At 35.8% G+C, this 27,500-nt stretch overlaps 1 protein-coding gene across 4 annotated transcripts in view; it reads right to left on the reverse strand.

Annotated features, from left to right (window-relative positions):
* Nucleotides 1-27,500, reverse strand: part of LOC115216876 (peroxisome proliferator-activated receptor delta-like) — a 131,126-nt gene that overhangs the window by 15,445 nt on the left and 88,181 nt on the right. For all 4 annotated transcript variants that reach the window (XM_036507788.1, XM_036507785.1, XM_029786423.2 and 1 more), the window contains 3 exons: nt 27,275-27,388; nt 21,765-21,909; nt 5,491-5,702 (listed from right to left, as the gene is read on the reverse strand). In XM_036507788.1, coding sequence (XP_036363681.1) covers nt 5,491-5,702; nt 21,765-21,909; nt 27,275-27,388 — 471 coding nt within the window. The remainder of the gene's footprint in view (nt 1-5,490; nt 5,703-21,764; nt 21,910-27,274; nt 27,389-27,500) is intronic.

Consider the following 27,500-nt stretch of genomic DNA (forward strand, 5'->3'; position numbering starts at 1 on the left):
AAAAATCAGATTTTATCCGTTTGTCATTCAGTATCTCGACACAAGCCTGAACTAAGAAAATCCATTATACTGGAATAATTAACTCATTTTTCTATGTTTTTTTAAAAAATATAATAATGTGTATTACGCTCTACTTTGTTTTATTTGAAGTTTTTAAATTTTAGTTATACCGCATTAAAGCACGTGGTATAACTAAAATAATAAAAAAATTCTTCGTAAAGCATGTTCAGCTTATATTATTCTATGACCACTGGTAACAGCCACGTTTTACAAGCCAATGTGTCGCTGATATTAAATAATACAGAAATGGGACCGATGTTGACAAATCCTCCCTTCGAATACAAACATTTTGAAGAGGGAGTTTTTACTCGAAATTATTTCATTTTTTTATTTTCTCTAGTAATTGTCATTAAGTATCTGTCTTTTCCAAATAACAGGCAAAATTTAATAAGGAATAGAAGGACAGCCGACAACTAATGAAGTGTTGTTTTTTATGTTACTTGTTTTGTTTTCCATTTGGTTCTCTCGTTCTTTGTGGACCCAACGTTATTTTCGTATTTCATGTTGTTTACGTTTTGTAACGTCTTGTACTCATATATGCATACCTATATACATACATATGCATGCATCTACATATATGTGTGTATATATGCATATGTATCTATCTATCTATATATATATATAGGTTATAAGAGGTAATGGTATCATTGAAAACCAAAGGTGTCAGATAATGCTGAATAAGTGCTATAGACAGACCATATTTAAGTTCCAGGTTCGGTGATTTTGCGAATAAGGGGTTCAACGTTGGTTTTATGTCAGCCTGTGTATACAAGCATTTTATGCGTAATGAGATAAAAAACCAAGGCTGTGTAGATATTAGAACATTTATAGATAGATATTAGAACAAATGTTCTAATATCCTCACAGCCTTGGTTTTTTATCTCATTACGCAAAAAATTCTTACATGCATACACACATATGTGTGTGTGTGTGTGTGTGTGTGTGTGAGTGTGTGTGTGTATGTGTGTGTGTGTGTTTGTGTGTGTGTGTGGTATTAGTATCTCGTCAGAAGATACAACCAGGAAGAAGAGTAGATTCAAAATGACAAGACAAGAGCGTGTGACCTACTTCTAACATAAATATTATTTATTGGTTTACCGGTCTCCCCATAACGTAATTTACCTCTCCATAACGTAACATAAGAAAACACGCCATTCTATCGTGTGTTGAAATATGAAGCTATTGAATTGACTTAGTTATCTACTCCCTTTCAATATATTCCTCATTGTCTATTGAACATGTCACGTGTTTATGTACATTCTTTGTTTTACCAGCTTCATTCATCGCTTACTAACGTTTTCTCGTACTCTTTTACACTTCAGTATGCAGTGGTACATTCCTTCATGAATGTGATTGATAGGTGGAATTTCTTAATCAAATTTAACGAAAATACGCTCGCAAATGATTGCGTTGTGCACACATATTACCACAGACATACGCACGACTGCAGATGTCTATATAGACATGTACGTATGGATTTATGTGTGTTTGTGCAGGTAATGCTGTATGTATGTGTATAAGTATGTGTGCATGTACGACGTATGTATGTATATATGTATGTACGGATGGATGTGTGCTATGTGTGCATGTATGATATATGTATAATGTAGGTATGTAAGACGTATATATGCATGTATGTATATATGTAAGCATATATGTAGGTACGGAGTGTTTGTCTAGTTTTTTTCGTCTGTTTTTCTTTTGTATTGGTTTTTTTTTTGTAAATATACCGTGAAGCTTTCTATGAATAACTTGTTCTGTGTCTTTTGTTTTCATTTAAAAAATTTTTCTTGGGTGGGGGGGGAATGAATGTTGAGAAGAATCAGTAGTCAAAGAATCGAAATCAAAGAATGAAAGCTAAAACTACTACTACTACTACTACTACTTCTATTATTACTACTACCACTACTACTACTGCTGCTGCTGGTGCTGCTAGTATTAGTAGTAGTAGTAGCAGCAGCAGCAGCAGCAGCAGCAGCAGTAGTAGTAGTAGTAGTAGTAGTAGTAGTAGTAGTAGTAGTAGCAGCAAATAACAAGCAAAAGAGATTTGAAATATAGTGAAATGCGATCGCAAAATTAGGAGAGGCATTCAGTAATGATTGCGTTAGTTGCTTGGCCTATCGAACAAAAACTGCAACGTTATCTAAACGGAAAGACGGCTAACATCCAATAAGCAGGTCTAATTGCTGCTTTATTCAATCGCGACTAATTAATCAACTTTCTGCTAAATAACAATCGTCTTCTTCGACTGTTGTTGTGTGTCGTTGATGTTATCTTCCGGAAACTAGTGTTCGGTCTCTCTGATGGAAGTGTCGAATAGCTTGCAGAGGAATATCTATTGTAAAGAGAACACAGGGCGAACGAACGAACGAACGAACTAACAAACGAGCGAGCGAGCGAGAAAGGGAGAGTGAGAGGCACAGAAGAAAGCGAAAGGAGAGAAAGAGAGCAATGAAGAGAAGAGAAGTTTGGGTTGGGGAAAGAAGGAGAGTGAGAAGACAGTGTACTGGCTGACTGCCTGCTTGTCAGATTGTCTGCCTGACACGTTCTTACAAAATATTCTCTTCCCATGTGATCTCTTAATGTAGTAAAGCTTACATCAGTTACTTATATATTATATAGTATGTGTGTACGGCTTTTGTTCTCTTGATTTCCCAGTATCTCAACTTCCTTTTACTATTTTCTTGTTTGCTCTTCTCTTCTGATGCTTTATTCATCTATTTACTTATTTACTTATATATTTGAAATTCGTTACCTCCTACTATTTTATTTTCTATTCATGATTACTATCAACCCTACACTCACACACACACCCATACATATCTACCACCACTTATCTCTTTTTTTCTTCCTTCATTTTTTTTTTTGAAAAAAAATTCTCATTCACTCCGTCTCTCTGACTCTACTATTTACGAGTTTCTATTCAACTTCACTTTTTGTTTTTAGCATTACATCTTTAATCTCTCTCTCTCATTCTCTCGTTCTAGTTCTTTTTTTTTTCTTTTCGACAAACGAATTTTCTTAAAACTCTCATACTCCTAAACCCCTCTTATACGATGTATTTTTGTCTTATTCCTATCAATTACTTGTGCAGTAAAGCTAGCTCATGTTTAGCTTGCAGCTGTTCATTATCAATCTATGGAGTGGAATGGATTGTACTGTAGAATCCTCTCGGTGTTTTACGCTAATTCCGTTTAGTAAACGAAAAATGTTCATAGCAAATTCCAGTGCTTCTGCTGAATATCCAAATCTAAACGAATAGATAGCTCCATCTGGTTTAAATAGTTTTAAATATATTAAACATTTTATTTCTTGAAGCATTTTCTACGTTTTTTTCGTTTTTTTTGTTACAGATTAATTCTGTACAGAATATAAAATGTTCTTTATATAATTTATGTTCAAAATTCATGGGTTGATTATCTACACGGGGACAAAGGAAAGTTTGAATCAAACCCAAGGATCTTGCTTCAAACTTTAATAATGTATCGAATTCGATAAGTCGACTACACCTTCTCAACATTCTTTAACATTTAAATTTTACTGAAGCCAGTATATATTAATACATGTTGAGGTACCTCCAATGCTTTACGAATATATTTTCTTGGTTAATAAAACGTCGTTTTTTAAGCTCACTTTTTAATTTTATACATTGAGAAAGGAAAGTATATTAAAACGAGGTATCAAAGTATTTCGTATTGCATACCTCTATAACAAGATGTTAATCATAAAAAAAAGTCGACTAGCTAAAAAACTAAATCAAAATCATGTGAGTAGATTCTGAATGAGTCACGTATACAGTCGATAATTTGGGACTTACAAGACACGTTCCGCTATTTAGCTACAAGGCATACAAACAACATTTCTGTTACCATAGTAGACATTTTAAATTCATTTAAAACTTGTGAATCATTATTTCTCTTTGAAAAGACTAATTTGCTTTTAATACTACTATATATCAATAATTATTTTAGTTCTAATAATTTCAGAATGCATTTTGTTTTGATGCGACTATGAAAAATATATTCACAAAACATCTACATTTCGGTTTTAAAGCTGACCTAGCTGGACAACGTCATTATTGTTAGTACTTTAGCATTAGCAGTTGAGAAGAAAAGAAATAATCTCAATTTCTATTTTGATATTCTTCGCCATTCTATCGTCTATAACAACATTCTAAGAGATTATTTCATAATTATTCAAGTGTCATTATAGAATTGAAACACTTTCAATGCGACCTGTAAATTAGGATTAGCAGAAAGTAGGAACAAGGAGTTGAAAATCTTAGAATTATCATTCAGAACACCATCTCTTACAATGATATGTCAAGTGATTCACATGTTTCCGGTTCCCTAGATCATTTATATAATATGGAAGTTATTGATATTTCCAGATAACTAACAATATTAGTTAAGTATGCCACTTCAGAGTCAGCTACTAGGAGGTTTTCATCTAACATGCAGACTTCGGGTGTTTTAATTACGCATTCATTAAACTGAGACAAGGATTTCTCATTTCTTTCTCTTTTTTTTTCTTTAATATCAAGTGCCTTTCCAATAAAACCAGACACGAATTTAATTTTATTATCGATATCACGGCGTGTTAATGAGAAATATATTTGACTTAAGTGTCTCAATATTTTCTACGCAACATTTCAGGTTATGAGAACACAATCGTTTTCTGATGGAAAAAAATATTGTAAAAATGAATTTTTACATTAATGGCGGTAAAATGATGTCGTAAGTAGGAAAAGCGAAAACTATTTAGTGTGAGTGAGGATTCAGATGGCTAAGAAGTTATGTCTTTTTTAAATATAAGCTGTAAACATTGTAAATATTCTCTCATTCCCACGCATACGCATGTGCGTACTTGTACATTTTCATATACCTAGACCATGCACTTCATATATATATGTGTTTGTGTGTGTGTGTGTGTGTGTGTGTGAGAGAGAGAGAGAGAGAGAGAGAGAGAGAGTATGTATATAAATATGGATATACATACACACATATATATTTACACACACGCATACGTATATACATATATGCATGCAAACGTATATAATATATATATATATATATATATATATATATATATCAGAATGTAAATTTATAAATATATACACATAAATATATTACTGTAAGTACATATATATGTTTCTATTTGTGTGTGTGTGTGTGTGTGTGTGTGTGTGTGTGTATTCACATGCATGCGCACTCTGATATACGTATATATACACACACAGAGAAAAGTATCTGTGTACGTATATACAAGTATATGTTATGGTATAAATTTATTTATAAGTATATGTATATATACATATATATATATATATATATATATATATATGTATGTATGTATGTATGTATGATGTATGTATGTATGTATGTATGTATGTATGTATGTATGTATATATGTAAATGTATGTATATGTACCTTCTCCATTGGGTTGGTAACTGATGGCCTCTTCCGTACCGTATTATGATTGTAGACACATGTGCCACGGAAGTTGTCTGAGAAAGCAGCTTTAATCAAGTCTGACAAGGCCCGTAACTCAAGAATCTTTTCACCGCAACTGCCATGCATCTCTTCTCGATCTGCCTCTAACTTTTCTCTCTCAGCCTTGGGCATCCGACCAAACCGCACAGCTGCAATGAGACAATGTAACAAAACTATCATATAAAATATGTAGCAGGCACAATAGGAATGAGAAATGGAACATAATTTAAATATTTCGATAACAAAAGCAAAAAAGACCAAATATTAACATAATCTCATTTGTAATATATACATGCATATATATGTATGTATGTGTGTATGAATGTATATATATATATATATATATATCTATATATATAATATATATATATATATATATAGAGAGAGAGAGAGAGAGAGAGAGAAAGAGAGAGTTTTACGAAATAACAAAAGACGAAGACAGGTGGTGTACTAAGCAAACAGATGTATTAGTATAACGCTCAGGATACAAAAAAGTCTTTTACGTTTCGAGTCTACGCTCTTCTACAGAAAGGGACACAAGCAGAGAAACAATCAGAGAAAAGAGGAGAGAAACAAGCAGAGAAAAGAGGAGAGAAAAAAAATATATATACATATATAAATGCGCCTTTTAAACCTGGCCAGGCTCATGGGCCCGGTTTCCCGGTTTCTATGGCGTATGTTTTCCCCTGCTGGACGGGACGCCAGTCCATCGCAGCGTTACTCATTTTTGCCAGCTGAGTGGGCTGGAGCAACGTGAAATGAAGTGTTTTACTCAAGAGCACAACGCGTCGGCCGGTCCAGGAATCGAAACCACAATATTACGATCATGATGCTGGCATCCTAACCACTAAGCCAAGCGCCTCCACACTCACACACACACACACATACACATATACACACAGTGAAACCGTGTGGCTTTGTTAGGTAGGGTAATCGTGTCACGCAGAATCTTCGTGATAACTACGTTACGGTTACGCGTATCTGTGCAGGGCTCAGCCACATGCACGTAAATTTCACGAGCAGGGACTCTCATTAATCGGATCAAGTGGAACCCCCGTCGTCCTAACAGGCGGACAGAGTGCCAGTATATACACACTCACACAGAAACACATTCAGGTTTCCATTTGTAATAAATTTGGCTAATTAGTACTTTCTTTATTGTTAAAGTTAACATGTTGCGATTATTAGGCACTTAGCAATACTGTTAATTTCCATATAGAGTGTATATGTGATCGTGTGATGTTATGGAATTGTAAATTGTAAACAATATTTGAAAGAGTTATCAAATATTTAAACCTTTTCCTGACATGTGACCACCTTTTGTACGTGCCTGTGCGTATGTATATATGTGTGTGTGTGAGTAGATATATATATATATATATATATAATATATATATATATATATATAATAACATATTAGGGAATAAATCCAAACTTACAGGGAAAAATCAGATTTAGGATTAAATCCAATTTTATAGTATAAATATATTATATCATATTATATTAAATTAGAGATAAAACCACTATTAGGCAATCAAACAATGAAAAACTTAAGCCAATACATAACATTAATTTAATTTATATTATTAAATATATATCGAAAGTATTAAAAGTTTAATAAAAGATAAAGAGTAAAAAACCACGATCGTTTCATATATATACATACATAAGTACATTCTTACGTGTATATCCTCCCTCTCCCTCTCTCTCTCTCTATATATATATATGCATACAATAAGGAGCGTTTAAATCAAGACATACATAAATGTATATATATATCATGGACTCTCTCGTTGTTAGACAATCATCAGGTCCTGGCAATTTCTTGCGGAACAACCACACAAATGATTTGTTTATAGTGATCAAATGTTTGTGTACACATAAGCTTACTCCCTGCATCACATCGACATTACCTGTACAAGTGCACTGTGTGCCACATATCAGATGACGAAATAGTCGTAGAGCAACGTGAAATGAAGTGCTTTGCTCAAGAACACAACGGAACACCGGATCTGGGAACGGAACCCTCGGTCTTGCAATCGTGAGTGCAATATACTAGCCACGAAGCTATGCGACTTTGCACCAGGTCACCTGTCTCCCCACATTTCCGCTCCGTCGACCATCGCACTCAATATGTCTCAGTTTTTGCCGTGGTCAGCATCCTCCCCACCACTCTCCACCCATATGCTCTCTGCACACCAATACCTTATCCATATGCTTAACCCTTTCTCGCCCTCTCATCACCCACACATTCATATCTTTCGCTCACACACACTTCATCAGTTCTACCCTCCTGTCCGCTTGACACACTCACCAACAGACACAAATACATACCACCATTCATCTCTATGACACATTCATATATATCCATCAGTACACCAGCACACGTTTTCGCCCATCCACACTGTCACACTGGCTCGCATTCGTTTTCACACACATTTACAAACTTTCTTCCTCCCCGCTGGTCCCGCTTTCCCGGCCAGTCTGTTTTACACCTCTGCAACAGACACTTTAATACGCTAACAGCGATGTATTGTACCAGCATGTTCCAATCTTGTTCGTATTTGTTCCACATTACAGCATTTCATACCCATATAACTACATGCATTCTTATCCCCCCGTTTCATCTCCCCATTAACCTCACAGCTGCACCCGTGCCCACCTGCTTACTTCAACGCTTAGAGATTATACATACACATGCAAACCATCATCACACAACCTGACCCAAGACATTATATTCCTGTATGTGCATACCTCTACACACATACATACACATTACCCAGCCCTCCATACATACACAAACAGCACTCCCACTCATGTCTGTCTCAAAACACGGATACAGTCCTATACATAGAACCTCCTTCCTTCTTAACTCTCTATAGAAACACATTCCTATATGTCTCGTAATACCTCTTTCGTTTCAAGCATAGAAAAAATCTTTTACGTTTCGAGCCTACGCTCTTCTACAGAAAGATACACAGAAAAAAACAACGAGAGAAAAAATGTGTGTAGTAGCTAACGATCTATCATATATGTATGTGTGTGTGTGTATATATATGTGTACGTATATAGACATATATATACATAGAAACATACATATGTATGTATAAGAGTGTGTGTTTTGGACGAGTGTGTGTGTGTGTGTGTGTGTGTGTGTGTGTGTGTGTGTGTGTGTGTTAGTACGAATACATAAGAATAACGCAACTCAATACATAACAATACACATATTTAAATTCGGATGCAAATTTATAAGTGATACGAGGGCCGAAGGTTTCGTGAATTGTACTTATGGAGCTCACGAAATTTCCGTGTTCACGCGCGTGCGCGTGTGCGTTCGTATGTGTATTTATGTATCTATGTATATATGAAGGGTGCTGAAAAGTTCCTGGCTTTAAGGGTGTAGCGAAAGGCCTGGTTGGCGCCCCAAATTTCCCAATTCTTTTACAGGTGTTAGAAAACCTGAGGGACTGCTTCAATAAGTGTGTGAATATGAGAGGGGAATATATTGAATAAAAACATAATTATCAGGTCCTTCTGCATTTTCTTTTACTCAAAGTCAGGAATATTTCAGCACCCTGTCGTGTGTATGTATGCGTGCTCGATCCATAAAGGACTTCAGACATAGGGCTTTCTTTATTTGGATCTTTTCGGTTTGACCGGCAGTTTTTAAAAATAATTTCTACGTAACTAAATACGTATACTAGTAGAATATGCTTATAAAACATCTTTTTCTCTTGGCTTTATTGAGAAAATTCTATAGTTTGTAAGATATTTGTTATTTTTTTTCTTCAACTTCTGCAATTTCAGCCAATCAATGACGTTTATTGAGGTGAAAACATTCTGTGCCGTATGAATATGTCCCTCATTGGGTTTATTTACATTTCTGAAGAAAAAAAAAGATATCCTTTCCCCCCACCCCTAACCCTAACAAACTCTAACCCTAACCGTAAAAGAGATTGAAATGCAATAGATCGATACTAGGGTCATAATTATGGGTGACAATTTCATATGACACCGCTAGAAAAAACTACCGTTCAAACCGAAAAGGTCCCTTGATTTCTCCAAAATTCACCGAAATTTGAATGAGGGGTGTCCATAACATTTGACGTGCTTTGCACCAAAATTTTATGAAGAGTTGCGTGTTGCTTGCGCAGAAGCGTTGTGTTATTGAGGTGACAGCAAATAGGTCGTTAATAAGCACGTAGAAGCGTCAAGGGACACTACTAAACCTTGCATTACACCAGAGTTAATAAATTGTTAATGCCTCATAAAACGCGTTAATGCACATACAGTTGTGAACTCACTTCATCTTTATTAAAAAATATACGTATACATGAATTAACACATGTATAAAGAGGAGGGTATATAAAAGTTAAAAACGTGTGCATACTTTGCTCTGTGTTTGTCAAAATGAATTAGTGCAAAGCCAATGTATATATGTAAGTATTTATTGCCCTATCCGTTCGCAATATAAACATTTTATTTGTTCGTGAGAAAGACGGAGAGTGATGGACAACAAGAGTGAGTGACAGAGAGTGATACAGTGCGTGTACAAAGGGGAAAAAAATGTTCAGATACTTAAATGATAAGAAGAAAAAAAAATGAGGAAATCATCAATCATTGAGAAAAAATATTGAAGCAAGAAAATTATTCGGGGAAAGATGTTAGATAGGCATAGAATAGATAATGGGGAGGAGGAATAAAAAAAAAAAGCAAGAAGGAGAAAGAAACGGAGGAAGAGAGAAACGGGAATGAGAGAGAAGTATTAGAGATATTAAAAAGAGATTGAAGACTGCGAGGATTTTGTATGAGTATGTATGTTACAGGAAAATGTAAGTTAAAATATTGAGGTACTTATGTATGTATGTATGTATGATGTACGTATGTATGTATGTATGTATGGTGTATGTATGTATGTATGGTGTACGTATGTATGTATGTGTGATGTATGTATGTATGTATGATGTACGTATGTATGTATGTATGGTGTACGTATGTATGTATGTATGATGTATGTATGTATGTATGTATGATGTACGTATGTATGTATGATGCACGTATGTATGTAGGATGTACGTATGTATTTATGTATGTATGTATGTACGTACGTACTTACGTATGTATGTACGTACGTACGTACGTATGTATGTATATTGTACGTATGTATTATGTATAATGTATGTATTATGTATGTGTATATATGTATGTATTATCTATCTATATATCAATATCTGTCTGTCTATCTATCTATCTATCTATCTATCTATCTATCTATCTATCTATCTATCTATCTATCTATCTATCTATGCTTCTTTTTGGCCTGTATTCGTGTGCGTGCATGTATATATGTATATGTGCATATGTAGATATAAAAATATATACACATATATATATGTGTGTGTGTGTGTGTCTGTGTGTGAGTACACATATTTGTATATATATATATATATTTGTATGTGTGTTTATGTATATATATATATATATATATGTGTGTGTGTGTGTGTGTGTGTGTGTAAATATATATATTATGTATGTGTATGTATGCATGTATGTATATATGTATGTATGTATGTATCTATGTATGTATGTTTATATGTATGTATGTATGCAAGTATATGCGAATCTAAAACGTCAAGTGAATAAGAAATTATGTGAAGAACTTCGTTAACTTACAGCACTCATAGTCGAATGAAGTGCACTTCACTTTTGAGGCTCCGACGAAACTAACATCATGTTGTACAAGTTTGAAATTATGAGTGCATGCTTATAGTAGAAACAGCTATAAGCTAATGAAGTTAATGACAACATTTCTTATTCCTTTGTCATTTCAATTTTTTATTACTGCCCTGTATTGATTCGATACTTTGTTCTGGAGGTTATATATATACTGAGTTCTACACCAGAATATTTGTATCGCTATGCCTAAGCGAAATAATACTACTACTAATAGTAATGATGTTTCAATAATAATAATAATAATAATAATAATAATAACAACAATAATAATAATGATAATGATAATAATAATAATAATAATAATAATAATAATAATAATAATAATAATATTAATAATAATTAGAACAAGAAGAAGAAGAAGGTGAAAAAGAAGAAAAAGAAGATGAAGAAAAAGATGAAGACGAAGAAGAAGAAAAAGAAGAATTCAAATAAAGGAATAAACAAAGCAAGAAAAAACCAACGCCAGGATGTGCACAAGAAATGTATAAGCTTGACATTCTGTGAAAGGAGAGGGATCCTGACTCGAAGTGTGTCGGAATCGTATCGCGTGTATTTTCGCACGTATAACGAGGTTGAGTGTCTATTCCGTCGGAAACACAATCTGGTTTGACGAATAAATTTGTTAGCAATGCAATCTGATTGGAAGTACAGGCCGGTGTGCAGTGTAGCCTATCTAGATTTCTAGATTTCAATGCACCTGAATGTGTATTCAGACTGGAAATATACAGTTTAAAGAAGAAAATCCATCCGTGGAGTAAAATTATGAAAACAATGGATTAATTTAATTATATTCCACATCATGGAAAAGGCGGCGAGCTGGCAGAAACGTTAGCACGCTGGGCGAAATGCGTAGCCGTATTTCGTCTGCCGTTACGTTCTGAGTTCAAATTCCGCCGAGGTCGACTTCGCCTTTCATCCTTTCGGGGTCGATAAAATAAGTACCAGTTACGCACTGGGGTCGATGTAATCGACTTAATCCGTTTGTCTGTCGTTGTTTGTCCCTTCTGTGTTTAGCCCCTTGTGGGCAGTAAAGAAATATATATTCCACATCATGTAGCTCAATGATTCTTTACAAGTTTGAATGAATAATAATTTTATGTTTCAGTTTGAAAAATTTGACTGTACATATGTATTACTTTCCAATTGTTATATCCCGGAGGATTTATTTCGTATTCTCTGTCTGTTACATCTAAATTATATTTACAGAAATTCAACAAAAACGAAGATTCATTTTGAAGCATTTACTAGGTAATTTCACGTAACGATATTTATATTCATTCGATAGCAAGGCATACATGTCAAAAAGAAAGAATCACCAAATTTTCTTCAAGTATTATATCTGATATTTCTTGGGCATTAAAATAGATCTCGATTTTTTTTTTCTATTTAAATGATGGAGCAAACAGAAATGGCTCAAAGTATTAAGCAAGAAGTAACGAAGAATTTCTTTCATCCACTCATTATTCGCAAATCATGGTATAAAAAAATGAAAGACAAAAGAGGGAAACTGTTATTTTGAATTGGTAACTATGATTTCATACTGTTTGATTGAACACCATTAGTTTGTAAATCTTTGTATATATATATATATATATATATATTATATATATATATATATATATATATATATATATATATACACATATATATATACACATATATATATATACACACACACACACACACATATATATATATATATATATATGTGTACATATATACATGTATGTATGTATGCATGTACTCTGTACGTATATATATACATACATAAATACATGCATATATATATAGTATATGCTTGTATATATATATATATATATAGATAGATAGGTATAGATATAGATATACACAAGCATATACTATATATATGCATGTATTTATGTATGTTTATGAAATTGATAAGTTTTGCATACTTTTCGTTCCATCAATCGTTTAAATTTTATAGAACAGTTTGTTTTTATACTACATTAAAACGTTGAATACTAAGTAAATGAATTATGACAGATGAAGATTCATGTTGAAAGAGAGAGAGAGAGAGAAAAAAAAGAAAGAAGAAGAAATGGAAAATTTTAATACACATATATACATGAGCGCGGGAACGAAAGTATAAACGAAAAGTATGTGTGTATATTTATGTAAGAAAAAAAAGAAGTATAAAGAGAAATTTAGAAAGAACCTACTTAAAAGTTGCGGAAAGAAACCGATGATAGAAAGTACTAATATACAACAGATAAGGAGTTAATGAGGCAGTACTGAAACCGGTGGTGAGGAACAGGACATATCGAGGTGCAATTATTTGCATATGAATCTTTCTGGGGTGCTTTAATAGTACTTCCGTCAGAAAAAAAGAAAAAAAATTTACAAAAAATATTGCATATATATATGTATATATGTATGTATATATATATATATATATATATATATATATATATATATATATATATATATTATATATATATATATATATATATTATACCCGATTATATTGCTTTATATATACATATATATATATCATTATATATATGTATGCATATATATGTATGTACATATATATACATATAATATTATGTTATATATATAGTATAATATTATATATATATATCATATTGTACTACATTATGCTATATATATATGTGTGTGTGTGTATGTGCTATATAATATTGATATATATGTAATATATAGAAGAAATATGGTCAGTCGCCATGATAGATCGTTCTCCACAACACACATCTTTTTCTCTCCTTGTTTCTCTCCCTGTTTTTTTCTGTGCCCCTTTCTGCAGAAGAGCGTAGGCTCGAAACGTAAAAGGCTTTTTCTATTCCTGAGCGTTATACTAATACTAATACATCTGTTTGTTTTGTACACCACCTGTCTTCGTCTTTTGTTTTCTTTCTGTATGCTCTCCCTATATAGAACAAATATATTTATATACATAATATATAATTTAGATATGTATATACGAGGTCTAATCCATAAGTATGTGGAGTGTTGCTATAGTAACAAAGCTAGGGCACGTAGAGTGAAGCCGTTTGCCACAGATTGAACTTGAACTCTACTGTGCATGGGCACTAAGTGTTAACTTCCCCTGTTTACAGCGGTGCTTGACATGAAGGTGTGTAGCATGTGATCGTCGCATTGACCATGACAGAGAAAACTGAGCAGAGAACCTGCATGAAATTTTGCCAAAAGCTTGGCAATACCTGCTCAGAGGTCTATGCAAAGTTTTCAGAAATTTTCATTCTTTCTCAACACAATCAAGAAAATCTTGTGCAACTGAAACCCGAGTGTCTTTTTGGTCAGCTGAAAGCGGTTTTGGAACAAACTTGGCAGACATGCGTCTCATACCCAAATCTTCGGTGATAATGGACTGAACTGACCCGTAACTAATCTGCATATCCTCTAATAACTCTCGGATGGGGATTCGATGATTTCCCTTCACAGCTGCACGCACATCTGCAATGTTTTTCTCAGTTCTGCTGGTTATGGGTCCTCAGAACGTTAGTCAACATCGACATTTTGTCGGCTATCTTGGAAACATCTGAACCACTCCTACAGTTGTGGGCGGCTCATACACTCCTCTCCATACTCTTTCTGAAATTTTGCGTAGGACTGTAAGCAGATTTCGCGTCATGACAACTTTCTTGCGACGCTCACACGCCATACCCCTTCTTTGGTTACTGTGGCAACAGTCCGGATACTTATCGCTCAGACTTCGTATATGTGCATACACACACTCACACACACACACACACACACACACATATATATATATATATATATATATATATATATATATGTATGTGTGTGTGTGTGTGGTGTGTGTGTGTGTGTGTGTGTGTGTGTGTGTGTGTGTGTGTGTGTGTAGGTATATATAAATATATAGATGTGTGTCTGTGTGTAAGTATATATATGTGACCAGGCATTGTGAGTGTTTATTGAGCGAAAACACCTAAAAGCTCCATGAGGCTCCGGCAGGGTGTGGTGGCGATCCCTGCTGTAGTTTTTCGCCGCAACTTTCTCTCACTTTTTCTTCTGTTGGCCTGTTCGGTTAGCCAGCGGGGTGGCGTCATCTGAAGGCTAAAAGAATGCGAAGTGCATTGTGGCCAGCGATGTGTAGCAACATCTGCTCTGATGGCCTGGTCGGTCACGTGATCACATGATATATATATATATATATACATACATACATTTATATATACGCATATCATCATACCTGAAGCTAATGCCACTGAGGCTAATACAGATGTCGATGATTATAATGGCAATGTTGATCATGATGATGATGGTGGTGATGATGGTAGTGGTGGTATTTGCAGATGAGGATGATGAAGACGAAGACGCTGATGACGATGATGATCAAATATTGGAAGATATGTTGAAGAAGAAGCTGGTTCGGGAGTGATAGAAAGAGCAGATTTACGTAACGACAAAAATGGGCAGGGAAATGTTTGTGAAGTCTGCTATTGCATTTTTTGCATAGTAATTACATACATAGGCGCAGGAGTGGCTGTGTGGTAAGTAGCTTGCTTACCAACCACACAGTTCCGGGTTCAGTCCCACTGCGTGGCACTTTGGACAAGTGTCTTCTACTATAGCCTCAGGCCGACCAAAGCCTTGTGAGTGGATTTGGTAGACGGAAACTGAAAGAAGCCCGTCGTATATATATATATATATGCATATATATGTGTGTGTTTGTGTGTCTGTGTTTGTCTCCCCAACATCGTTACTTAGCGGTTCGGCAAAGGAGACCGATAGGATAAGTACTGGGTTTACAAAGAATAAGTCCTGGGGTTGATTTGCTCGACTAAAAGGCGGTGCTCCAGCATGGCCGCGGTCAAATGACTGAAACAAGTAAGAGAGAAAAAGAGAAAGAGAAATACATACACACGAACGCACACACACACACACACACACACACATCGAAACACACACATATATGTATGTATATATATATTTATCGCCATGTTGATTCGCTAGCTTCTGCACGCATTTTTTTCTCTCCTTGTTTCTCTCCGTGTTTCTTTTCCGTGTATCTTTCTGTTGAAGAGCGTAAGCTCGAAACGTAAAAGACTTGTTTTATTTATATTCCTGAGCGCCATACTAATACAATTGTTTGTTTGTATTCCACCTGCCTTCGTCTTTTGTTTATTTTCATAAAGTCTCCCGTTATATATATATGGGTGTGTGTATCATTGTATTGATAATTATGCTTAGACAACTGTGGAGGTGTAATTTATAGCTGATTAAGTTTCAGAGTCTAAAATATACGTTATCTAATTAATTATATACTTTGATGGCGGCAGACGTGAATATACACACAGGCGTCCTTGTGTACAGCGTGTGAATGCATTCACATTATAATGCATTTATTTCGTTATAATACATTCATTTGGTTATAATATTCATATATACTTTGTAGTGTATATTCTCAAGCACGCATCTATGCTATCAATATCTTGTTAAATATGAAGTATTTCTGCGCGTCTGTAGCTAAAATTTATATTAGTAAATACTTTCCTATACGAACGTTTAATACTCTAGGCACAGGAGTGGCTGTGTGGTAAGTAGCTTGCTTACCAACCACATAGTTCCGGGTTCAGTCCCACTGCGTGGCATCTTGGGGAAGTGTCTTCTGCTATAGCCTCGGGCCGACCAATGCCTTGTGAGTGGATTTGGTAGACGGAAACTGAAAGAAGCCCATCATGTGTATGTTTGTATATGTATATATGTATGTGTGTGTATATGTTTGTGTGTCTGTGTTTGTTCCCCCAACATCGCTTGACAACCGATGCTGGTGTGTTTACGTCCCCGTAACATAGCGGTTCGGCAAAAGAGACCGATAGAATAAGTACTGGGCTTTTTAAAAAAAAGGCCCCGGGTCGATTTGCTCGACTAAAAGGCGGTGCTCCAGCATGGCCGCAGTCAAATGACTGAAACTAGTAAAAGTAAAAGAAAAAGTAAAGAAAGAAAGAATATACTTTGTAGTGTCGCATATATTCTCAAGCACGCATATATGCTATCAATATTTTGCTAAATATGAAGTATTTCTGCGCGCCTGTTGCTAAAATTTATATTAGTAGATACTTTCATATACGAACGTTTAATACTCTTGAAGCCTGCATAGTAGATATACTCTCTTTTACTCTTTTACTTGTTTCAGTCATTTGACTGCGGTCATGCTGGAGCACCGCCTTTAGTCGAGCAAATCGACCCCGGGACTTATTCTTTGTACGCCCAGTACTTATTCTATCGGTCTCTTTTGCCGAACCTCTAAGTGACGGGGACGTAAACACACCAGCATCGGTTGTCAAGCAATGCTAGGGGGGCAAACACAGACACACAAACACACACACACATACATATATATATATACATATATATACGACAGGCTTCTTTCCGTTTCCGTCTACCAAATCCACTCACAAGGCATTGGTCGGCCCGAGGCTATAGCAGAAGACACTTGGCCATGGTGCCACGCAGTGGGACTGAACCCGGAACCATTTGGTTGGTAAACAAGCTACTTACCACACAGCCACTCCTGCGCCATTTGATTATAATATTCATATATACTTTGTAGTGTCGCATATATTCTCAAGCACACATATATGCTATCAATATTTTGCTAACTATGAAGTATTTCTGCGCGCCTGTTGCTAAAATTCATATTAGTAAATACTTTCCTATACGAACGTTTAATACTCTCGAAGCCTGCATAGTAGATATATTTATATTGGAATTATATTCATGTTGAGAAGCATTCACAAAATACCTTTCTTCCTAAGAATAAACTCATAAAGCTAGATTATATCTATTGGCTTTTAAACAAATCAACAACGTTCCACACCGTGCTGATTCTGGTCTCAGACCATTACCTCTAGATACAGTAAGAACATAAAAATGTGAATTACCGGAAATCATTGAATAAGGAAGGAAGTTACTAAGTAATGGATGAAAGTTATAAAGAAATATTAAAGATAGAAAAAAATATTTTCGTGTCTTAAATCTTTATATTTTAATTTCTCTGTTTCTTTTTCTCCATTTTCAATGAGCTTGCAAAGAATTTTCTCTCCATGGATGTTTTCTTTTGGTTTTCTTTTAAGTTATAATGCCAGGCTTTTGTATTCATTCACAAAAATCCAATATACTTTGCTAGTTATCTAAAATCTTTAGCTGCAGTTACAACGAGATTCACTGGAGAGGCTTAATACGGTCTCTTACATGTGGTTGTTCTTGTACTGTTGAAGACAAGGCTCATTCTGCAATGTCATCCATTTTGAATAAATTTAGATAATTAAAATTGTTTGGTTTACTGTGTCAAGTGAAAGTGTCTGGTATGGTGAAGAGTAGTGCTTTTCAAAATTTTTGCTGGAGCGGAACCCCAAGGAAACATTCCACTGGCTCGAGGAATCCCTGTACGATAATTTAATAGTCTTATGCACACATATCTGCACAGGAGAATGAAAAATTACTGCCGACTTTAGCAGTTTTTTTAACTTCTTGCGGAACCCTAAGGTTCCGCGGAACCCTGGTTGGAAACCACTGGTGAAGAGTGTTGCACTCACGATATGAAGATTTTGTGTTTCGAAAGGCGGCGAGCTAGCAGAACCGTTAGCACGCCGGGCGAAATGCGTAGCCGTATTTTGTCTGCCGTTACGTTCTGAGTTCAAATTCCGCCGAGGTCGACTTTGCCTTTCATCCTTTCGGGGTCGATAAATTAAGTACCTGTTACGCACTGGGGTCGATGTAATTCGACTTAATCCGTTTGTCTGTCCTTGTTTGTCCCTTCTATGTTTATCCCCTTGTGGGTAATAAAGAAACAGATATGAAGATTGTGTTTCCGTTCCCTGGCCAGCGGTGCATTGTTGTCTTGAGCAAAGCACTTCCTTTCAAGTTGCTCCAAGTCTACTCAGCTGTAAATAGATAACCCTGTGACGTTCTTGTGAGGGGAAATGTTGGCTTGCCTGCCTAGGCATTAGGGTGGCAACGTTCAAAAGCTACAGCCATACGAGGAAGCGATATATAACATCTGACAGTCACTATTGTTTCCATGCGACAACATTCTCTGAGTATTTCCTTCAAATATATTGTCTTTCCTTTTTTTCCTGTCTCTTCTCTCTCGGCGAATGAAAGAAAACAGACAAACATGCGAAGGATACATATAATGAGATGAAAAACGACAGGCAGATAGATAATGACAGATCAATGTTTTATTCTGCTTGACTCTCCTGTTTCACCCCGCTTCCATTTCTGCTCGCTCCTGATTTTTTCTTCTTGAAGTCCGAAGCTCGAATACCAAATTTTAAATAACAAGAACATACAATAGCATGATGTGCAGAAATTAAAGTCATCTACTGCTTATATGTTACCGAAGGTCGTGGCAATTATGAATTTCGATTGTTATAAGTATGTATGCATGCATTTATGTATGTATGTATAAATGTATGTATTGTATGTTTGTGCGGGTGTATCTGTATGCACGTATGCTTGTGTGCATGTGTGTCTTAGACATCGGGATGTTATTGATATATGTCTAAATTCTTAAATCCTGTCATAAACATTCTCAATATATAGTAAAATAAGCTTGAAAATTTAGAGCTACGATATTTTATTTATAAGATAAAATTATTACAAAAGATATCGTGCATAACATTTGGCTATACGGAGACGTAAGTATATTTCTGCTAACCGCAAAGCGGCCTGTTCCGTCACTTAATTTTTGGAGAAGACGGTGAATAGAAGAAGGTTACTCTCGACAGATGAGAGAACTTTCATTGGAGAGCATCCCGTTAGCAAATATTGCAATGCAGCAGACATACAAGGTAAACCAATGAAAGATGAACGGAACCCACAGGGAGGAATTTTTTTCCAAAACAAACTCAATTTTTTGGCATTGTTGCTGTTCTTAAAGTTAAGGTTCCTCCTGATGCCTGAAATGAGAAGGGACGATTTCTGTGGATCTACAAAACCGTCTTTTGTAGGGTATTCTCTTACCAAAGATAGTGACACAGAATTACTGCAAGAAGAATGTGAAACCCATTCATATTTTAATAACCGAAGGATTTGCACAGAAATTTCAAATTTAAAGAAAAATGCTTCATTCTCTCAATACTCGAATACGCAGTACCTCATTTTCTGACCGAGCCTGATGGAATGTCTTCTGTAAGTTCCTTCAGATTTTTAATCCTCTCTATCATTCATGTTTCTAGCTCTTCCGTTATTTTAGATCACGTAAATTTATATTAATGTATATTAATAAAGCATACATCTTTTATAAATACGTGTCATACTTTTTCATTGTTCGTTTTTATGAAGTAGATTATAATCTCAAATAATATATCATTTAAAAACAAATCAACTTCGTAAAAATAGATTTCAAGACGCCTCAAAACATCGAACATACGCTACATTTTCTATACTACAATCCCGTCATTTAATACATTTAATACATACGGGCTTCTTGAATATTTTAAACCTGGTAGAGGTTATCCCTCTCCTGGCCAGATCGCTGCCAGTTTTTTCACGAAGTAAGTAGAGTCAAGGAGAGAAAGGGAACGAGTGAGAGAGAGGGAGTGAGAAAAGGAGAGAGAAACTGTGTGTGTGGTGGGGTGGGGACATGGGAAGAGAAAATGAGAGTTGTCTTCGGCACAGGGATAGCATTTTATTAATCGAAGCCGTTCTGCTTTTTCGAAAGGAAAAGAAGGACAAAGTTCACACCGATACGTAAATAGATACATTGGTAATTTCAGTTCTTATTGTGACTTGTTGAATGTCAATTAGTGGCATTCCAATTAGCTAGTTCCATTTGAATTAGTGGCCACCAAAGATTATTAAAAGTTTTATCAACAAAAGACAAAGAACTCGGAAATACGATATCGAGGATCTATTAGCAGTAATACTGTATATCATTTATCAACTTGATCGGAACTGAAGAATATATCAATATATCAGTATATCCAATGTACAGCTACAATATATATTTCTTTACTGCCCACAAGGGGCTAAACATAGAGGGGACAAACAAGGACAGACAAAAAGATTAAGTCGATTACATCGACCCAGTGTGAAACTGGTACTTTATTTATCGACCCCGAAAGGATGAAAGGCAAAATCGATCTCGGCAGAATTTGAACTCAGAACGTAACGACAGACGAAATACCTATTTCTTTACTACCCACAAGGGGCTAAACATAGAGGGGACAAACAAGGACAGACGGACATATTAAGTCGATTACATCGACCCCAGTGTGAAACTGGTACTTTATTTATCGACCCCGAAAGGATGAAAGGCAAAGTCGACCTCGGCGGAATTTGAACTCAGAACGTAACGGCAGACGAAATACCGCTAAGCATTTCGCCCGGCGCGCTAACGTTTCTGCCAGCTCGCCGCTTTCGAATGTGCAACTACAATATATGACTTAAACGCTTAACTTTGAGAAAATTAGATCAGATGACGATCGCATCTGATTTCTACTTACCATCTTGCGACATGCCGGCGTTGAGGCATTTTTGATATCGGCAATACTGGCACTTGTTCCGTGTTATCTGGTCTATTCTACATTGTGATCCTGTCTTACAAGGAGTGTACACCAACTGTTTCTTTAGTGTTCGCCGAAAGAAACCCTGCAATGAAACTAGCAAAATTAGAAAATATATGCCTCAAAAGATAGAGACATACACTCACGCATACATACATTTTGGGGGTAGGGGGCTAACATCAGACGTTTACCCCAGTGCTTGATTGGTTCCTTACTTCATCGATCCCCAAAGGATTAAAGGACTATAAGTTTAAAAGCAAAGTCGGTCTCGGTGAAATTTGAACCCAGAACGTAAAGCCGGACGAATTGCCGCTAAGCATTTTGTTCGACACGCTAATGCTTGTAACAACTTTTTGTTTCTTCCTTCTCGAGCCACGCCTGGCTCATATGGGCCGGTTTTCCCGGTTTCCTTGGCGTATAGGTTCCCCACCTGGACGGCAGGCCAGGTCCTTCTGAACACCCTCATCTTGCTTTCTATGTAGACGTGAAGAAATATATAAGATGCAGGAGGAAAGAGTGAGAGAAAGAGACAGCAGCAGTTCGCCACCACCTTCTGCCGGAGCCGCATGAAACTTAGGTGTTTCGCTCATAAACACACACATCGCCCGGTCTGAGATTCGAACCCGCGATCTTTCCACCACGAGACCGCTGCTCTAACCACTAGGCCATGTGCCTCCACGTAGCACCTTTTTACTTTCTTAATAATAATTTTTTATACTATAGGCACAAGGCTCGAAATTTTCGGGGAGAGGCTAATTGATTATATCAATCTCACGTATTTTATCGACTCTGAATAGATGAAACCCATAGTCGACCTCGGCAGGATTTGAACTCTGAGAGGATAGAGTTGTAACTAACACCGCAAAACATCTTTTCAGGTTGTATAAAAATTCTACCAGCATAGGCGCAAAGCCGTACATTTGTGTAAATGTGGTAGATGATCTATTTAATTCCAGTTCTTAAGGCGGCGAGCTGGCAGAAACGTTAGCACGGCGAACGAAATGCGTAGCCGCATTTCGTCTACCGTTACGTTCTGAGTTCAAATTCCGCCGAGGTCGACTTTGCCTGTCATCCTTTCGGAGTCGATAAATTAAGTACCAGTTACGCACTAGGGTCAATGTAATCGACTTAATCCGTTTGTCTGTCCTTGTTTGTCCCCTCTATATTTAGCCCCTTGTGGGTAATAAAGAAACAGATTTATTCAATTCCAGTTCTTTGACAGGTACTATATTTTGAGGAATTCGACTTCAGCAGGATTTGAACTAAAATAGTAGTGGACCGTAACTTAATACGGCGAGCCATTTCATCCGACGCTTTTGCACTGATTACTGATTCTGGAGATCGGCCTGTTTGGTTACCAATATTTATTAATTAACAATAAATTCTCTCACACTCTCGTATCTACTTCTCCTTCTGTTATTTGTCTCTCTCGTCTGATTGTCTAACAAGGACCTTCAAATACGTAAATTAACCTTATTTTTGTTGTCGCTAATTAAATTTGAATATAATATAATTTCCTTGTAATTTTTTTCTTCTGTTTTATATTGCACCTGTTTCCACGCAACTAAGCAACCACAATCACAAACCACAACCTTCATAACAATTAACTGACAGCTTACGTACAATTTGCAACTATCATTCATTTCACCTATATCTCAAGCAATACTTCTCAACCTCTTTTTCTTTTAAGTAGTCATATTTTCCACCTTTTTGTTGGAAAATCATATGTATTTGTATTCTTATATTTGCACTGCTATCGTTATTTCAAGGGCTAGATATCCACCTCTGTCTATCTATCTATCTATCTATCTATCTATCTATCTATCTATCTATCTATCTATCTATCTATCTATCTATCTATCTATCTATCTAACTATCTATCTATCTATCTATCTATCTATCTATTTTCTATCTATCTATTTTTATGAATTTTCATTCAAAACAAACTATATTTCTCTACCAATTTATTACTAACAATTTTCTGTTTGTAAATTGTATTCACTTTTGAGTTACTTTTATATTCTGTTTCTCATCTATCTCACTCCTATTGTTTAGATGAATTTTTCTTTATGTGTGTGCTTTTCCATTAAAAGTTAATTTTTCAAACGACACCAACGTAATTATTATTGAACGTGAAGTTAGCTGAGAAAAACATTTTAACTTCAGGTTTAACATTAATTTTTGAAACAATTTATTGTTCTTGTGTTTTTATTAGATGATTGTATAATTTTACAAAATTTCTGGAATAATTATGTTGTTTTCGTTTCAGAACCGTGAAGGCAGCGAGCTGGCCGAATTTTTAGCCCAGCAATCAAAAATACTTGGTGGAATTTCGTTTCGTTTTATGTTCCGAGTTCAAATTCCGTCGAAATTGAGTTTGCCTTTCATTTTATTTATTATTTTTTTTCGGGTTCGGTAAAATAAGTTCCAGTTGTGCACTGAGGTTGATGTAATCGACTAGCCCCGTACACCAAAATTGTAGGCCCTGCGCATATTGTCACTTTATTTCACACTTGAACAACATAATGTATGGAAAAGGCTTTCCAATTTCGACCAAGTCCCTTTTTTTCATTATTTTCTCGATAACTTGGTCATATTTTCAATGAACTCTTCCATTTCTAAAACACGATTTGTCGATTTCACCCGATTACGTGAGTATATGCCAAATAGAGTTGTCTGACGGTTATGTTGCGTATATACATAGTTATGCAAATTTAAGATTTATGTGTGATATATGATGTTTTGTTCTTTGAAACAACGAATATCTAGTGAGCTATTTGTGACCCGTCGTAAGTCAGGCACAGTGAATCTGGATGAGTTCCTCTATTTCCACATCTGATAACATCCTATTACTTCCGGAGAAAGAGAAAGTGAAAGAAGAATCGATCACAGTACGAGACTAGTAATTTATCTATGGAACGCAAAGCGATGAACTACAAATATCACTTCGGTCGGATTCGAACTCAGAAAGCCGAGAGCTTGGACGATTTCCGCAAAGATGTTCATCTAACACTCTACAGATCCTGCTAATTTATAGCCTTATAAAGAATTATATGTGATCACTGTATCCTATGAAAAGATAAGTGGCTGTTGTGTTATCTGAAGAGATATCCAGTAAGGGTTGGGCTATATGAAGAATTATAATCGATATATGTGTTATATGAATATATATGTTTAGCAGCTGTCTAACCTGATGAGATATCTATGAGGGTTGTGTTATACGAAGAGGTATAAGTGGTAGTTGTGACTGGCACTCCGTCGGTTACGATGACGAGTTGATCCAATCAACGAAACAGCCTGGTCGTGAAATTAACGTGCAAGTGGCTGAGCACTCCACAGACACGTGTACCGTTAACGTAGTTCTTGGGGAGACTCAGCGTGACACAGAGTGTAAGAAGAATGGCCCTTTGAAATACAGGTACAACAGAAATAGGAAGATAGAGTGAGAGAAAGTTGGGGTGAAAGAGTATAGCAGAGTTCACTACTACCCACTGCCGGAGCTTCGTGGAGCTTTAGGTGTTTTCGCTCAATAAAAGTAGTAGTTGTATTACATAGAAAACACACATGGTGTTCGGCCAAGGTCTGACTATTTCTATACCTTCTTTTCTCAAGAACAGCTTCATGTATTGGCGAATAGTCTACGGTATTGGAGAGCGTAAAGATTAAGGCCGATTTTCGGAGAAATTCTACGTCTTCTCCAAACCTGATTTCTGGTCCACTTACCTCCCCGATTATAACCCCATGGGTTACTACGTCTGTGACACGGTTGAGGTGGAACTGATGGCCAAGATCAAGGTGTTCGAAAAGCTTCCCACCAGCACAATAAGTAATGCATGCACCAGGTTGCTGGAGTCGTCTCGAGGTCATCGTAGAAGTTTACAGCAGCTACTCTGAGTAAACTGCTACCTTCCAACCATTATTTAGTTGATATTTCATTTTTTAAAATACTTATGGGATATTGGGTTTTCATTTACTTGTATGCAGACTTTCAGATTTAACCTGAACACACTGTACATGTTTATGTTAATTTATATGACGTAATAATGAAATGAACTGAAAGATTAAATGAATGGTTAAATTTTTAAACATATGGATATGTAATGAAATGTATTTCAGAGATAATATAAGGGGAAATATGAAGTGATATTGGTGAAGAAGTCGGAGAAATTATAGATCAAGACGGAAGTAGGAGAATTTTGGCCTAGTGAAATGGATGTCAATTAGAACTAAACATTAATTACAATGTTATATTAAAAACCATTTCAGGTGTTTAATGAGGCCGAATGCCCCTGATTTTGAGGGGTAGAGATAAGTTGGTAACTTCGAGTTCAGTATTTCGCTAAAACTGTATTCAATCGACCCAAAATGTATAAAGGAAAATTTGAACTCAGTGAGATATAAACTCGGAATGCACAGTCCCAGGTTAAATACAGCAAAACATTTTTTCTTCTTTCCCTTCTTCCAACGATTTAGCCAACTCATAGCTTCAATAGCGCATATTTAATAATCCTTTCTAAGAGAGGTACAACACCTGAAATTTGCGGTGGGGCGTAACAGCAGACATTTTCCTCAGTATTTTACCGGTACTTATTTCATCGACTCCGAAAGGATAAAAGGAAAAGTCGAGCACGGCGGTATTTGAACTCAGAACTTAAAGACGGACGAAATGCTGCGAAGCAGTTATTCCCGGCATGCTAACGATTCTGCCAGGTTGCCGCCCTCATATCATGTATTTAATAATGGTGCTAATTTCAATTTGATATCTGCGATTTCTACTAAGAGTAACATGTGATCTGTTTTGTTAAAAAGGGATGTACAACCCCATATGACTAATCTGAACAGATTCTAATTAACATACAGGTATATATTGATATCACAACTAATCCTGTGCCCTAACAATGTCCACAAGCGGAAATATAATCCATTTTGGTTAGGTTCTGAGTAGTCACTTTGATCAGAAACATCCTTGCAGAAATTTAGGTGGGGTGAGGGACAATATATTACGAGAATAATTTAGCAACCTGAAATTGTGCGGAAGCCAAAAGCGTACGTGCATGTGTATTATGTTTGTGGTGAGGTAAGTTGATAGGTATGTGCATATGTTTGCATATATATATATATATATATATATATATATGTGTGTGTGTGTGTGTGTGTGTGTGTGTGTGTGTGCATATTTATATATATATATGTGTGTGTGTGTGTGTGTGTGTGCATATTTATATATATACTGACAGTCTAGTAGGGATCCTTACACACACGCACACATGTGTATATACATAGTATATACCATGATTGTTTATATTTTAATTTTGAAGTAGTTTTACAGTTTTCCATTCTCTCTTATTAACTGGAATAAACGCCAAGGCAAATACCTGAAATACCGATTTTTATGTCTACAGCTCATAATGATTAACATTTTATAAAGAGAAATAAAACATAATGTTTACCTTACAACCTTCACACGAATGTACACCATAATGAAATCCAGACGCCTGGTCCCCACATATTCGACACCTGACGTCTAATTCTTGTGTGTAAAGTTGCTTGCATCCTGGTAAAATCTGAAATACGAGAAATAATTGTAAGATTTTAGATTCCAAAATAACAGCAATGCCATTAATAATAGTTTCAAATTTTGGCACAAGGCCATCTATTTCGGGAAGGGGTTGAGGC

The sequence above is a fragment of the Octopus sinensis genome, linkage group LG1 (genome assembly GCF_006345805.1).
Source record: "Octopus sinensis linkage group LG1, ASM634580v1, whole genome shotgun sequence".
NCBI classification, from domain to species: Eukaryota; Metazoa; Mollusca; class Cephalopoda; order Octopoda; family Octopodidae; genus Octopus; species Octopus sinensis.